This window comes from Lacerta agilis, chromosome 5, assembly GCF_009819535.1.
Source record: "Lacerta agilis isolate rLacAgi1 chromosome 5, rLacAgi1.pri, whole genome shotgun sequence".
Lineage (NCBI taxonomy): Eukaryota > Metazoa > Chordata > Lepidosauria > Squamata > Lacertidae > Lacerta > Lacerta agilis.
The window spans coordinates 89,301,126-89,315,540 of NC_046316.1; the positions used below are offsets into that span (position 1 = coordinate 89,301,126).

General features: G+C 48.6%; 2 protein-coding genes across 4 annotated transcripts in view; both read left to right on the plus strand.

The window, feature by feature from the left end:
* ECE2 (endothelin converting enzyme 2) overlaps positions 1-204 on the plus strand; it is a 55,414-nt gene extending 55,210 nt beyond the window's left edge. For both annotated transcript variants that reach the window (XM_033150792.1, XM_033150793.1), the window contains exon 19: positions 7-204. In XM_033150792.1, the coding sequence (XP_033006683.1) occupies positions 7-183 (177 nt within the window). In that variant the 3' untranslated portion in view covers positions 184-204. The remainder of the gene's footprint in view (positions 1-6) is intronic.
* Positions 205-4,426: 4,222 nt separating this feature from the next.
* LOC117047529 (mitochondrial ubiquitin ligase activator of nfkb 1-A-like) lies at positions 4,427-13,449 on the plus strand. Of its 2 annotated transcripts, none has more exons than XM_033150794.1 (5): positions 4,427-4,580; positions 6,222-6,357; positions 10,061-10,148; positions 11,002-11,122; positions 12,168-13,449. In XM_033150794.1, exons 1-5 carry the CDS (start codon positions 4,444-4,446, stop codon positions 12,892-12,894), a joined length of 1,209 nt encoding a protein of 402 aa, XP_033006685.1. In that variant the 5' UTR covers positions 4,427-4,443; the 3' UTR covers positions 12,895-13,449. The 2 variants fall into 2 exon arrangements, with proteins under 2 accessions (XP_033006685.1, XP_033006686.1); XM_033150795.1 differs by lacking the exon at positions 4,427-4,580 and adding an exon at positions 4,651-4,686.
* The last annotated feature ends 966 nt before the right edge of the window (positions 13,450-14,415 follow it).

Genomic DNA, 14,415 nt, shown 5'->3' on the forward strand with positions numbered 1-14,415 from the left:
GCGCAGGTCTGGTGTTCGGTGCGTACCCCGGAGAGCTCGCACGAGGGCCTGGTGACCGACCCGCACAGCCCGGACAAGTTCCGCGTCATCGGCACCCTCAGCAACTCGCCGGACTTTGTAGAGCACTTTGAATGCCCCGTCGGCTCCCTCATGAACCCTGGGAAGCACTGCGAAGTGTGGTAGACTGAGAGAGAGAGAGAGAGAGAGAGAGAGAGAGACTTGGCAGGAGTCTGTACATACACACAACTTGCCTGTGCTCAAAACCCAGCCCATGGCGGGGTTGGGGGGGGGGAGGCTGAATGCCAGCAGTCACATTTTTGGGGTGCTACTGGCGGTTTTGCCTCATCCCCTTTACGGCCCTAGGAGAAAGGTGAGCTTAACGTGAACTCCCCCCTCCCTCCCCCCCCCCCCCGCCCAGAGCCCGCTTCATGGGGTGGTGTGCCAAAGCACAGCTTCACTTCTCTTAGCTCGCCCCCCCCACCTGCTCCATCTTCCGCGGATTCTGCGCAGGATCTCCAGCTCTCCTCCTTCAGCTATAACTCTCCTGCCTCCAGCTTCTCCAGGAAACGTCTCCCCGATCCTCCTCCACACCCCACCAGGCTGGCTCCAATGCCCTTGGCTTCTCACTCTCTTTTGTTTTGCTCGACCGCATGCAGCAGCTGCAGAGAGGGTGGACCCCCCCTACTTTTAAGGGGGGTGTCTTGGGGTGGCCAGGCAAAGTGTGGGAATGTTTTGGGATGCAGGAGAGAATATATTGTTTAAGATATCCTATTCCAACTTGTGTTTACAAGTCCCAGAAATTAGCAGAGTTCTCATTCCCCTTTTAAACACACACACGCAGCAGATAGCTTGCTCAGGTTTGTTAAAACCTCTGTAATAAATGTCCCGGTATTTTACCCATTAATCCCTCTCAAAATAACACAATACAGAGTCTTCTATAAAAGCATAAAACGTTTACTCACGAGAAATCATCTGTTCACAATTGGATCCCAGACGGCAGACTTAAACTTAGTAAAAGTAACATTTACTCAGGAGACTGTTCCATAAGGGAAAAACAGTACCTTTGTGTTCTCTTGGCTGGAAGCCAACTCTAGGTACCACTCCAGCGGGAAGGTAAACGGCGTTTCCGTGCGCTGCTCTGGTTCTCCAGAAGCGGCTTAGTGATGCTGGCCACATGACCTGGAAGCTGTACGCTGGCTCCCTTGGCCAGTAAGGTGAGATGAGAGTCGGACATGACTGGACCTAATGGTCAGGGGAGCTTATAGGCAGATCATGAAGGCAGCAACCCATTCCTGGCATTGAGGTATACTGACTCAACATAGAAATTATTATATTATATCTGTATATTGCCCTTCAGCCGAAGATCCCAGGGTGGCTCACAACAGCAACAAAAATACAAAATGAGAATACAAAATACATATTGAAACAAAAAGAAACCCAGTAGCCCTACAAATAAATTTAAAAGGCTGAAGATCATTTAATCAGCCGCAAACTTGGTTATAGAGAAACACTTTCACCCAGCACCTAAACATATACAGTGGTACCTCGGTTCTCAAACATAATCCGTTCTGGAAGATCATTCGGTTTCTGAAACATTCGAAAACTGAGTCGTGGCTTCCCATTGGTTGCAAGAGCTTCTTGCACTCAGCAGAAGCTGCGCCGCATGTTTGAGTTCCGAAAAATGTTCAAAAACGGAAGCAAATGGGTTTTTGGCGTTCAGTAACCAAAACATTCTACAACGGAGGCATTCGGGAACCGACATACCGCTGTATAATGAAGGTGCCAGGCAAGCCTCCCTGGGGAGAGCATTCCACAAATGGGGAGCCACCACAGAAAAGGCCCGTTCTCATGTTGCCACCCTCCAGAACCTCTTTTAGAGGAGGCACATGAAGAAGGGCCTCAGGTGGTGATCAGAGGGTCTGGCTCAGTTCAAATAGGGAGAGGTTCCACTTAACTAAAAGCAGATCTATCCTTCATTGTCGTTATCTCTCTCTTTTTAAACACACAAATAAATAGCCATTTCAGCCAGTGGCTTTCCCATGCAGCGCAAGGGTGTACAATGTAGCTAGGATTTGTATGCCTATACTGTAGTATGGGTGCCTGGCTGCAACAGCGAGTGCAGGGACGTGGCTCTCCCATTTTCCTACAAAGTCAAATATCCAAACGAGCAGCGAGCCTCTGGCCACGGGACACCTTCCTCTCTTGCTAGCCTGGGCTGTGGCACCATCTCGCAAGTATAGTGCAGCAAAGGGCGGTACCACACCACCCATGCGTCCGCACAATCCCACCCAAATCACTGTGGAATGATGAGCCTCTTTCTGGCTAGTGTTGCACCTACCAAGCACCCTACTCCTTCGCAAAGAGAAATCCCTACCTCTTGCCACCAGATCCCTGGGCAGATCCAGACCACCCTGTTGAAAGCACACGAATCCACACAGCAGCTGGGAGTTAAGGAGACTGATCCCAGGAGAGGTGGGGGAGGGAGGTACCCACCGGATCACTTCGGAGATGTTTCCTTTCACCCCTTTTCCAGGTTCATTACCAATCCCAAACTAGCTTGGCTTAGAGATTTTTTCCAAACTTTTGCTTCCCATCTATCGAGCTTGGTGGGGAATAGTGCCTTGGATTAGAATGTGTGTGTGTGTATGTGTGTGTGTGTTGGGAGGGGGGATGCTGTTGGTGTATTTAATTATTAAAAGCACTTTCCGCTTGGTTATTTCAAAGTGGTCCTGGATTATGTCTGGTGAAAATGAAATCTGGAGAGAGAAGGTTCATGAAACTGCAAACACAGCCTCCTGCTTTTAGGCTAGAAATCAGGATTAGGAGCATATTAGGAGCATCAGGATTTGGACCAGGCATGGCCAAACTTGGCCTTTCATCTGTTTTGGGACTACAACTCCCATCATCCCTAGCTAATAGGACCAGTGGTCAGGGATGATGGGAATTGTAGTCCCAAAACAGCTGGAGGGCCAAGTTTGGCCATGCCTGCCCTAGACAATCGGCTTCAATATTGCCCACACTGATTGGCAGTGACTCCAGAGCCTTTCCCAGCCCTGGAAACCTGGGACCTTCTGCATCACAAAGCAGATGCTTTTATCACTGAGCTATGGCCATGCTCAGTAGGCATTCCTCTAGGGTAGGTAGAGCCTTAGGTCATTTGCAGACTGTCCCTGTTTGTGAGTCAATCATATACCGGCAAATTTAAGTTGCACAGTTTAAGTGGATTTGACACACTTGAACAACAAGCATGCTCCCCCCAAAAAGAGGGAGGAGGAAGGAATTTTTGTGGTAAGAAAAACGGCAGGAAAGGGTGGGATAATGGTGATAGTCAACGACATCGTATACCCGATGCACGTTTGGTCAGAAAATGCCCGCTATCTTCAATGGTATTTTTGCACCGGTGAGTGTGTCTGGGGGGGATTGCAGCATCCCATGGTTATCTATCTGGATCCTTCCTCACATAACATTACACTTTTTGTGTGTGTGGTTTAAATGGCACCAGTAGCCTGCATGCAGCATCAGACCCATATTGTGTTATTTTACTTATAGTAATTATTAGGTGTGTTTCCTTTCCAGAGTACATAGAACCATAGAATTGTAGAGTTGTAAGGGGTCCAAAGGGTCATTTAGTTCAGCCCTGCCTTTGCAAAGCAGGAATCATAGGATCATAGAATCCTAGAGTTGGAAGAGACCACAAGGGCCATCCAGTCCAACCCCCTGCCAAGCAGGAAACACCACCAAAGCATTCCTGACAGATGGCTGTCAAGCCTCCGCTTAAAGACCTCCAAAGAAGGAGACTCCACCACACTCCTTGGCAGCAAATTCCACTGTCCAACAGCTCTTACTGTCACAACTAAAGAATCTCTGACAGATGGCCATCTAACCTCTGTTTAAAAGCCTCCAATGAAGGACAGTCCACCACAGCTCTTACATTCAGAAAGCTCTTTCTAATGTTTAGTCAGAATTTCCTTTCTTGTAATTCAAATCCAAGGGGTCACGAAAAGTCGGACATGACTAAACAACAACAACAATTCAAATCCAGTGGCTTGGGTCCTACCATTTGGAGCAGCGTTAAGCAAGCTTGCTGCATCTTCCATATGGCAGCCCTTCATATACCGTGCCAGACCACGGTGCAGGCTCGGATAAATGGGGTAAACTCCGGGCAAGGTAAAATATAACCTTCCCGTCGCCCTCGTCCATTTCCACGCCTCCGAATCGCTGTCAAAGCCATTTAAATGCTTGCTGGACAGACCAGCTGAGCTCGCCGCTACGCCTGATGGGATTTGTAGTCCCCGGTAACTTCGGAACGAATCAGAAGGTACTCAGCGTATGCCGCTGCCTTCCATTGGGCGATGCAGAGCATGCCGGGAGTCGTAGTCTCCGTCGCAGGAGGGGTTCGCAGCGTCGCCGCCAGGACGCGAGGCCCGCTGGACTTCGCTTCCCATGTGCCACCGCGACGAGGGGCGGAGCAGAGCGGGTGTAACGCACTGGGCAGCTCGGCCGGGGATCTCATGCGCGTTGCTTGGTTCCGCTGGGAAAGAGGTCCGCGGAGATGGAGGTGACCGCTCTCGCGCCAGGAGGTAGGTGGGCCCGAGACCCGCCCGGGTACCTGCACCTGCATGTCGACGTCGCCTTTGTACCCCACCTTTCTCGTTTCCCTTTCACCCCCCACAACAACCCTGCGAGGTTGGGTTAGTTAGGCGGACAGGCTGTCAGGTCCACCGGCGAGCTTCGTGGCTTGAGTTGGGGCGGGATTTGAACCCAGATCCTGGACGCGGAGTTGAGTGGAGGGAACGGGCGTGGGTACCTCGGAGCACGTGTTTTTCGGTGGGCAGGGCTGGGCATGGAGGGACTTCCCTTTCCCTGGGTGGGCAAGCCTTGTGGCGCCCTCCTCTGATGTCAGGGCCTACCAGCCCTCTGCTCCCTCCTCTGGAGCAAGTAGTTTCCTGGTGCAGCGGTTAGACCCTTTGAAGTCAGCAGCCAGCTTATTTATTTTCCAATTATATCCCACCTTCCCCCCCCCCAAACACACAAGGGGGTCATGGTGGCGCACTTTGTTCTCCCCCTTCTGGTTCGTCCTCACCTGTGAGGTAGGCTAGGTTGAGAGACAATGACTAGCTTGTTAGCTGAGTGGGGAATTTGAACCCTGGTCTCTCCCAGGGTAACTCCACATTCTAACTATTGTGTAGGTTCATTCATTTCTGCTCTGAGTTGAACTTTGTAGAATGCAATCCAAGGTGTCTTATGTGGCTCATGAACGAAATGCAGGTCACTAGTCTAAGGTGGTTTTGGGGAGTAAAGGTGGAGGTGTTGAACCAGTAGTGCTGAACTTCTCATTCCTGCCCACCTCCCAGAAATCCTGATTTCATCCTGGAGAGGCTGCCCTTTGGGTGCCCTTGATATCAGCAGGACAACTGAAGAGGACACTGAATAGGACAGCAAGCAAAGCTCTGCAGAAAAATCAATCTGGCACTGCCTTCTTCCTTGTTCAGACTTGATAAAGCGGTATCTCGGCGTGGGTGATCCTCCCTTGTCATGTGTCCCCCCCCCCCGTCATGTGACCAGCTTTCTGCATAAAGCGGAGGGCGGCATCTCAGCAGGAGTTTTGCAGTGCATTTATTTATTTATTTAAAAGTGCTTTTAAACCACTTTAAAAATCTCCAAGCAGTTTGTACAACATAAAAGTGATAGGCAATATCATGAGAACAACAAAAAGTAGAAACCACTAAAACAGCCGCAGTAAAGGAACCATCTAAAAACGAAAGTGGATGTTTGAGAGAATAAAAACGGCATCTGACCTTATGGGTCCAATCTTCATGTATTACAGAAGGAAGGGCATTTCATAGTATAGGGGGCCAATAGCAGAAGATGCCTGTTTTCAGGTCACCACCCTATGATATTTTGTACAGTCGTGCCGTGAGTGGAATTTCCCCAGATAATCTAAGTGATCTTACAAATCTATAAAGGGCTAGGCAGACTTAGCATGGGGGGTGGGGAAGTCCCATGTTTGGTCTTGGGTCTCTCCAAGTCAGTATAGACAGCACTGAGCTACATGGGCCAGTGGTCTGACTCTGTAGAAGGCAGCATCCTCTGGTGTTATTCAGACAGTGCTTGTTCTCCTAGGGTGTTTCTGGACACTTCCATGTCCAAAAATCACTCTAGGTGGGAGAGGCGTTTCCTTGTTCCTGTGTAACTCGGTACTGGTTTTGCTTCTCTTCCAGCTGTCAGGAAGAAGCTCTGATGGATACTTTGCCTCTGACACCAGGAGAGCTGGTGTGTTTAGGATCCAGCCTGGCCTTCTCTGGTCTCTTTTATTACCTACACAGGAAGAAGGCCAAAGTAGTGACCAAGATCCAGGTACGCTGTTGCACATCCTGCTTCTCCCTTGCTCTCAGGAGAACAGATCAGAGTGATATTTAGCATCTATACAGCTTGTCTCAAGTATTCAAAGCATTTCCTATGTTGCTTCAATCATCTTTACGATAGTACTATATGATAGTCTGGTATTTATCCACATATTGTAGCTGGAGTTCGAGGGAGTGTAGTGCTAGAACACAGGGTGGTTAGAAGGGTTGCCCAATGGTTGTCAGTTCAGGGCAGACACAAGATAGCACCCCTTTGCACACCATAGAAGTGTAGAGTTGGAAGGGACCATGAGGATGATCTTGTCTTCATATATAGGAATATTTTGCCCAATGTGGGGCTCAAACCCACAACTATGAGGTTAAGAGTCTCATGCTCCACCAACTGAGCGAAATTCACTACCCTGAGATTTTGGGATGGGCACAAGCTTTGATGGCTTTGGGAAGGGTTTGTCAAATTCACAGTGGGGTAGAATTCTGCTGCAACTTGCAGGGTGTTGCTGGAAACTGAATGCTGGGCTAGATGGGCTTTTGGCCTAAACCAGCAGGGTAGCTTTGAAGTGTGAATTCAGCAGAGAAGTTTTGAAGTGTGAATTGGGCAGCTTTTAAGGTGGCACTCGCAGAAAAATGTGCATTCAGTAGGTCAGGGTTGGGGAGCCTGTGACACTCCAGATCTTGTTAGACTCCAGCTCCCATAACCTCCAGCCCATGTGACCAGTTGTCAGGAATGATGGGAGTTGTAGTCCAGCAGCTTCTGGAGGACCGCAGGCTCCCCATCCCTGCCATTGATGACCTTGGGGCATGGGGAGGAATGTATGGGGAGAGATCGTCCATTAGTTCCCAAGTCACACAGCACTTGGTTGGATAACATCAGGCCCAAATCAATGTGCTGTTTTTAACCATTAAAGCCCTACATGGCTTGGAACCCCTGTCCCCAATGGGACATCTGTTTGCTTATGTAGCTACCTCTGTTCTGAGACCATCTGTGGAGACCCTCTTCTGATTGCCACCTAATTCTGAAGCACGTAGGGTGGCAATGAGAGAGATGGCCTTGTTGGTGCTGGCCCCCCATTTATGGAACTCTGTCTCTAAAGAGGCTTTCCTGATACCTACTTTAATGCCACTTCAAGGCTGCAGTCCTGACCCTTTGATGGAGTAGCACAGCCAGCGCCACACCTACAGTCCAGGCTGAACGATGGAGGTGTTGTGCCAGCTCCCAAGCTAATGTAGCAAAGAGGACAGTTACAGGCACATTGCCACCATGTGACAGCATCTGAGTTCACACAGGACACTAGGGACCCTGTACTGGCACCGTCACATCCTACTCCAGGGGTTTCCGCTGGTTATAGGCAGCTCTCTCCCCATCTGCCATTTCGGTGGGTGCACTGGGGCGGCAGGGCTCTTGGTGACAAGGCTTCCTGCCATGGCAAAGGTGGGTGGAGGGACACCCCTGTGTCAATCCATCCCACTCCAACGTGGAGGATGGTGGGGGCTTGGATTCTCTTTTTTAAATTATTTTTTATTCATTTTCCACAAATCAAAAACAAAAAACATTATAACATACTTACATTAACAATATTGATATATCACATGTTACAACACAAATAAAAATTTTATACTCCTATCTTTCTTCACTTGTTTACTTGACTTCCTCAAATCCCTCTTTGTTGAATTTCATTATAATACATCTTTATTTATTTTTTTTAAAGATTTTATTATTTTTTACACTAAACAAATACATCAAACATATAAACATCAACAATTAAAAAGAAATACAACAAACACATTAAAACAACATAAGAAATAACAAAAGAAAGAACTTATACATACCTACACCGAAACATTAGATAAACCATTATTTAGTTCTAGTTTTGAATCTTCTCTGGGGGGGACTTCCCCCATTCTCTCGACTGCGTTCAGTAATAATATACTTTGGTAACTTTGTAACTATTTTCTTAACATTTACCATTATTCTTAATAAACTTTAAAATGCTTATTAATCATGTAACTTCATTACTTAAACAACATAACCTTAGCATTTCTAAATATTTTTAAATCATTCATAACATTACTTCTTATATACTATTTTCATCTAAAATCTACTAGCTAAAACCAATTAAACATACCGATTCTGCTTCAAATATCTAACTTTTCACGGTTTTTTAAATAGTCCTTAAATTTCTTCCATTCCTGTTGCACCTTCTCTTCCCTCTGGTCTCGGAGTCTCGCGGTCAGCTCGGCGAGTTCCATAAAGTCCATCAGTTTCATCTGCCATTCTTCCACTGTCGGTAGCTCTTCGCCTTTCCAGTTTCTTGCAAGTAAAATTCTAGCAGCTGTTGTGGCATACATAAAAAACACTCTATCCTGACTGGGTATCTCATGATTGGTCATGCTCAAAAGGCAGGCCTCTGGTTTCTTACTAAAGGTAATTTTCATTACCTTCTTAAGTTCATTATAAATCTTCTCCCAGAAAACCTTAACCTTTGGGCATGTCCACCACATATGATAAAAGGTACCTTCCACTTTTTTACATTTCCAACACATATTACTTGTAGTATGATAAATCTTAGCTAATTTCACTGGTGTCAAATACCATCTATATATCATTTTCATAATGTTTTCTCTTAATACATTACAAGCTGTAAATTTCATACCTTCCTTCCACAACCTCTCCCAGTCCTCCATCATAATATTATGTCCAACATCTTTTGCCCAATCTATCATTGCAGATTTAACCATTTCATCTTTTGTATGCCACTCTAGCAACAAGTTGTACATCCTGGAAAGGTTTTTAGAGTTCGGTTCAATTAACCATTATAATACATCTTTAGCAGTTTTCCAAATTCATTATTAAATAATCCTAAAAATTATTAACCTCCTTTTTATCATCCTCTATTTTTACTACCATAATTTTTCATTTTTACTATTTTCATTATGAACCTAAGCCAGAACTTACTTCCAAAATCTTTCCAATTTTCAAATATTACAATATTTTTTTAGATATACTTTAAATTTATTCCTGGTGGGGGCTTGGATTCTCTCTGGGCTTTTTAACATCTTTTAACGTTTTCATATTATTATAACATTGCCAGTTTCAGCCTCCGTATAATTTGATGGTATATGGGTTTTTAGCTTTGATATTATTGCACTGGTGCAGATACATTTTCCTCCCTTGCCGATTAGCTGTGTTATTTTGAAATTACAGGTAGGTAGCCATGTTGGTCTGCCATAGTCGAAACAGGTTTGCCACACCTATCAGCCAATCACCCATTCCCACCACCCTTCTGAGTAATACCCCTCCCCACCCTCTCACCTTATATAAGGATCTGGTGACTTCTGTTTCAGTGTATCTGAAGAAGTGTGCATGCACACGAAAGCTCATACCAAGAACAAACTTAGTTGGTCTCTAAGTTGCTACTGGAAGGAATTTTTTTATTTTATTTTGAAATGTTTGCAATGCGCTGGTGTCTTGCTATATTTTAATGTTTGTTCTATATTGGATCGTCTCTCGCCTAGAGGCTCGTTGCACAAGACAACTGATGAACATAAGAAATAAAGTTCTTATGACATAGAGAATTGACTAGAGCTGTTGAATCGGAAGCTCAGGAAAGAACTTAGATTTGAACTCGGGACTTAACGTTTTTTCTTATACTGCCTCTTCCGTTTAAACCCTTACTCATTTTTCTTCTTCCATGTAGGAAGCGCCAAAGCTTCAAGTCAACGACAGTCTTCCCAGCATCCTCTCTGCCACAGGAAGCAGCTGCCTACACTATGTTGCCATTGAAGGTAAGGGGCCCGTGAGGTTATTTCACCTGGCTTCGGAAGCCGTCAGGGCCGCATCAGAGCACCTCAACCCTTTTCTGTTGCATTCAGAGTTCTTTGCACAAATTCTGCCAGGAGAAACAGCAAAATCTCTGCTGTCGGGATTTATTGCAGGTTTGTAAATGGTCGGCTGTGGTGAGCAGGAATTGCCTCCAGGAGACCAGGCAGAGAAATTTTTGTAAATGAGAGAGAGGGAGGGAGAACTGAATGGCACGTCTCTGTTTGGAGTCCCAGGCTTACTATATGCACTGCCTGGAATCTTGATCCAGTTGGTAGAACATGAGACGCTTAATTTCAGGGTCTTGGGTTAGAGCCTCGCGTTGGGCAAAAGAGTCCTGCATTGCAAGGGCCCTTGTGGTCCTTTCCAGTGCTGCAATTCTCTGATTCTTTGATCTTCCCTCTGTCCCTGTTTCATTTCTTGGGTTCCATCTAAGTGTGTCGGAATGGGGTGGTTCTTAAACACCTGTAAATCACATGGAGAGTGAGGCTGTGCTTTAATGGTGGAGGGATGCAATCTCCTTCTCTCGGGGTTAGTGAGCTGGATTACACATTCTCCCCCGCCCAATATGTTGTTGCTGTGAGTCACGTCCAAAAACGATGTTGCAATAAAAGTAGAACATCTGCTTTTCATGCAGAAGGTTTCTGGTTCAATCCCTGGCGTCTCCAGTTCGGAATGGGAATTGCCTCCTCTCTGAAACCCTGGAGAGGCGCTGCTGGGCAGTGCTGGTGATACCAAACTGATAGCCAGACTCGGACTCTGCAACGAACACCCTGCCCTTCCTTTCCTGAACCCCCGTCTCCTTCTCTCCTTCTTTAGGAGTAGTCCAGCCCGTCGAGGCGGCTCTGACCAGCCCATACCATGAAGAACTGCAGGGGGTGATCGAGAGGCTGGTGCTAAAGGAGCATCGACTGATCTGGAATAGCTTGGCCCGCAGCTGGTAAGTAAGCAAGAGAAACATCAAGAGAGGAGCCACGGAAGCAGCTGTTTTGAGGCAGCCCTGTTGGCTGGCATGTGCTGTAGATCAGACTGCCCAAGGAGAGCATTGGGGGTACATAGGAAGCTGCCTTACACTGAGTCAGACCATTGATTCATCGGCTGCCTGCTCTAGCTGGCAGAGGCTCCCAGGGGTTTTAGGCAGAGAGGGCTTTTCCCAGCCCTGCCTAGAGATGCTGCGGGTTGAACCCTTTGACCTGATGCTCTGCTGCAGAGCTGTGGTCCTTCCTCAGGTGGGAGGTGCGCTGGCCTATCAAGGCAGGAGTAGATTCCTCAGTGCTTGGGAATGCCACACAAGGGATGTTGACAGGATGGGGCAACCAACCAGTCAGTCATGTGACATCATGATGATATGTGATTGACAGATGGGCTGACTCACCCCTCTGCCAAAGTTGGCCCTTAAAAGCCCGAAAAGATCCCCCAGCCCTTCTTCTGAGCATTTTCTAGAAATTCTGCAAGACCCTATTTGGCTTTTGGGAGGACTAGAGGTACATCTTTCTTTGTGGAGGGGAGCAGAAAACTCTACTGAGTAGGATGCTGGGTACCACAGCTCAGTGTCCTAAGAATCTCTGCTTTTAAAAAGAAAAGGAAAACCAAGCATATAGCCCGTAAGAAAAAATAGCTAAGGATGCAGATGCAAACATGCTTTGTTTACACCACCAAGGCACCTTACAGATTTAAACTTTTCTCGGTGCAGAATTCGTTCCCTTTCAGCAATGCAGAAATCACAGAGGCCAAGGGTTTGGTGGCTGCAGCTCATTGGGAGTCTGGTTTTCATATGGATGCCCAGTGCCTGTAGGTTCCTCAGGGTGAAGCAGACTAGAATGTGCCAGATGAGAAATGGTTAGATCAGTGCAGCCTTGCATCCCGGCAGAAGTGTTGCAGCATGAATGCCCCTGGTGGTCAGTGCTGTTTGGGGGGGGTCTTGGGCCGCTTCCTTGGCCGCCCTGCCCCAGCACCTCTCCTCAGAGCTCTCTACCTCGTTGCAGGACGGACAGCGAGCGGGTAGTACTGGAGCAAGTCCACACGGTGCCATTCGTCCTGGCATCCCCCAGCGGCAAGGCCTCGGGGCAGGTGAGCGTGGAGTCGCCCCTCCACGCTGTCGAGCTGCCCGTGGAGACGGTGTACGAGCGCTTCCAGCAAACTTCGCATGGCTTCAAGGACTTGCTCAGCCACTACCTGAGCGGGGAGAAGCCCAAGGGCTTCCTGGAGACAGAAGAGATGCTCCTGGTGGGGAGCAGCCTCACCGGCATCGGCGAGCTCGCCCTGCACCGGGACGGCTCCCTCCACCTCCAGCCCCCGGCGGACGGCACCGGCTACTTCCTGCGCCTGGGGGACTGGGAAACCATCCTGGCTGACCTGCGCTCAGTCAGCAGCTTCTGGAAGTGGGCTTCACTGCTGTGCGGCTTGGCGGCTGCGGCTGTTGTCCTCCGTGCCCTTTGCCGAGCTTACCACCGTCACAAGGTGCACCAGGAGCAGGAGGCACAGCGGCAGGAGTTTGAGAACCTCCGGCGCCACCAGAGTGCCGGCCTGGATCTGTCGGAAGAGCCGCCCGAGAACGCCTGCGTCATCTGCCTCACCAGCCTCCGCGAGTGCGTCCTGCTCCCCTGTGGGCACGTCTGCTGCTGCTTCCGCTGCTTCCAGGCCTTCCCCAGCCGCACCTGCCCCATCTGCAGGAGCCCCATAGACCGGGTGGTCCCCCTCTATCAAGCCTGAGGGCACAGCTCTGGATGGTGTTGAAAGTGTCCCACTAGGTGCCCCCAGGAGAGCCTGCGAAGGTTAAGAGAACAGGCGTGCGATTGCATGGAAAGCGAGGGTGTCCTTTAGTGATGGAGGGGTGCAAACTCCACCTCTTGAGCTGGATACACATTTTCCTCCACCCCACCCCCCCAAAAAAAATTATTGTTCCTAGGAGGTGTGTCCAAAGGGGATATTGCAATAGTTAGGTCATCATCTCAGCACTGCTAGGCTGGGAAGGAGCTGCAAGCTGTGTTGATCCATTGCACTTTCTGCCCAGAGGCATGGAAGGAGCCCCGGAGCTACTTGGACCTCTCCTGCCCATGTGCCAAGTTGCCGCAGGAGACAGGAGGAGGACCTCGCAGATTCAGCAGCGGGTGAGGATCTTCATCCCCAACTTCAGCTTCTTGGAATCTAGGCCACGTTCCACTCTGAGGCAACCTCTCTGAGCCCAGCTGACCACCATCTCTCCCTGCTTTGACCTCCCCGGCCCCCAAGGAAAAAGGGTCACAGTGGGTTAAAGGCAACACATTTTTTAAAAAAACTGGCTGGAAAAGCCACTTGTTCTCGTGCTGTACTGTATTTGTTTTTATTGAGCACCTCCCTCTATTAGCAAGCAGGACACAGGAGCATTTACCCGCTTGGTGTAATGTCGTGGCCTCTGCATCGGGACTACTGCTGCAGCTGCAGGATCTGCAGGGATGACTGACCTGGCCTCACTTTTGGGCAGGAAGTTTTTCAGCATTGCACCAGCCAGGAGGAACCTCATTTTAGCTGCCTTAACCTAGAGAATCATCCCACAGGTAGCCAAGGTGGGAACGGGGCAAGCAGGGGTCTGCTAAAAGCAGGCGAGCAGCTGTAGGTGAAATGTGCCAACTGTACTCTAGCTCTAATCCCTTACGGTTGCAGTCCTGCACCTGGGAGCTCAGGGCAATTCCTTTCCCCATTGAGTCGACCCAATCCCTGAGCAGCAGGCTGTTGCTCAGTCACGATCTCCCAGCAGTCCCCTTGCTCATCCTGGAATTACTTGGATCTGTTTCCCGTTTCATGCAGAAGCACTCGAGGCAGAGAGTCAGACAAGTTCTAGGTGAGCCTCCCAATGTGTTGTTCAACTGGCTGATGTCTTGCTGGTGGGGACTTGCCTTCCTGGGCTGGCGTCTCCCACCCCCCGGACTACTGGCATCAAGCTCTTGGTGGATTAGCAACAGTCCTTTGGCTTGTCTTAGTCTTTCTTTACTGGCTGTTTGGACTGATGCGTTTGATTTCCTCTGGGCATGAGCCGAGTGCTTGCAGAGCTTCACTGAACAAATGTGGAATCAAGGCTTACTGATAAATTGATGAATCTTTCAGAGCCTGCCTTGTCTCTTTAATCTAAACACCGCTGGAATCGAAGCAAAGGTGGGGAGGAAGGGTGGACAGGAGTATCTGAAGGGACGGTCCTCATCTTTGGAAAGCAAGAACAAAGCAGCAGAACTTTGGGAGGCGGAGGGGCGTAGAGGA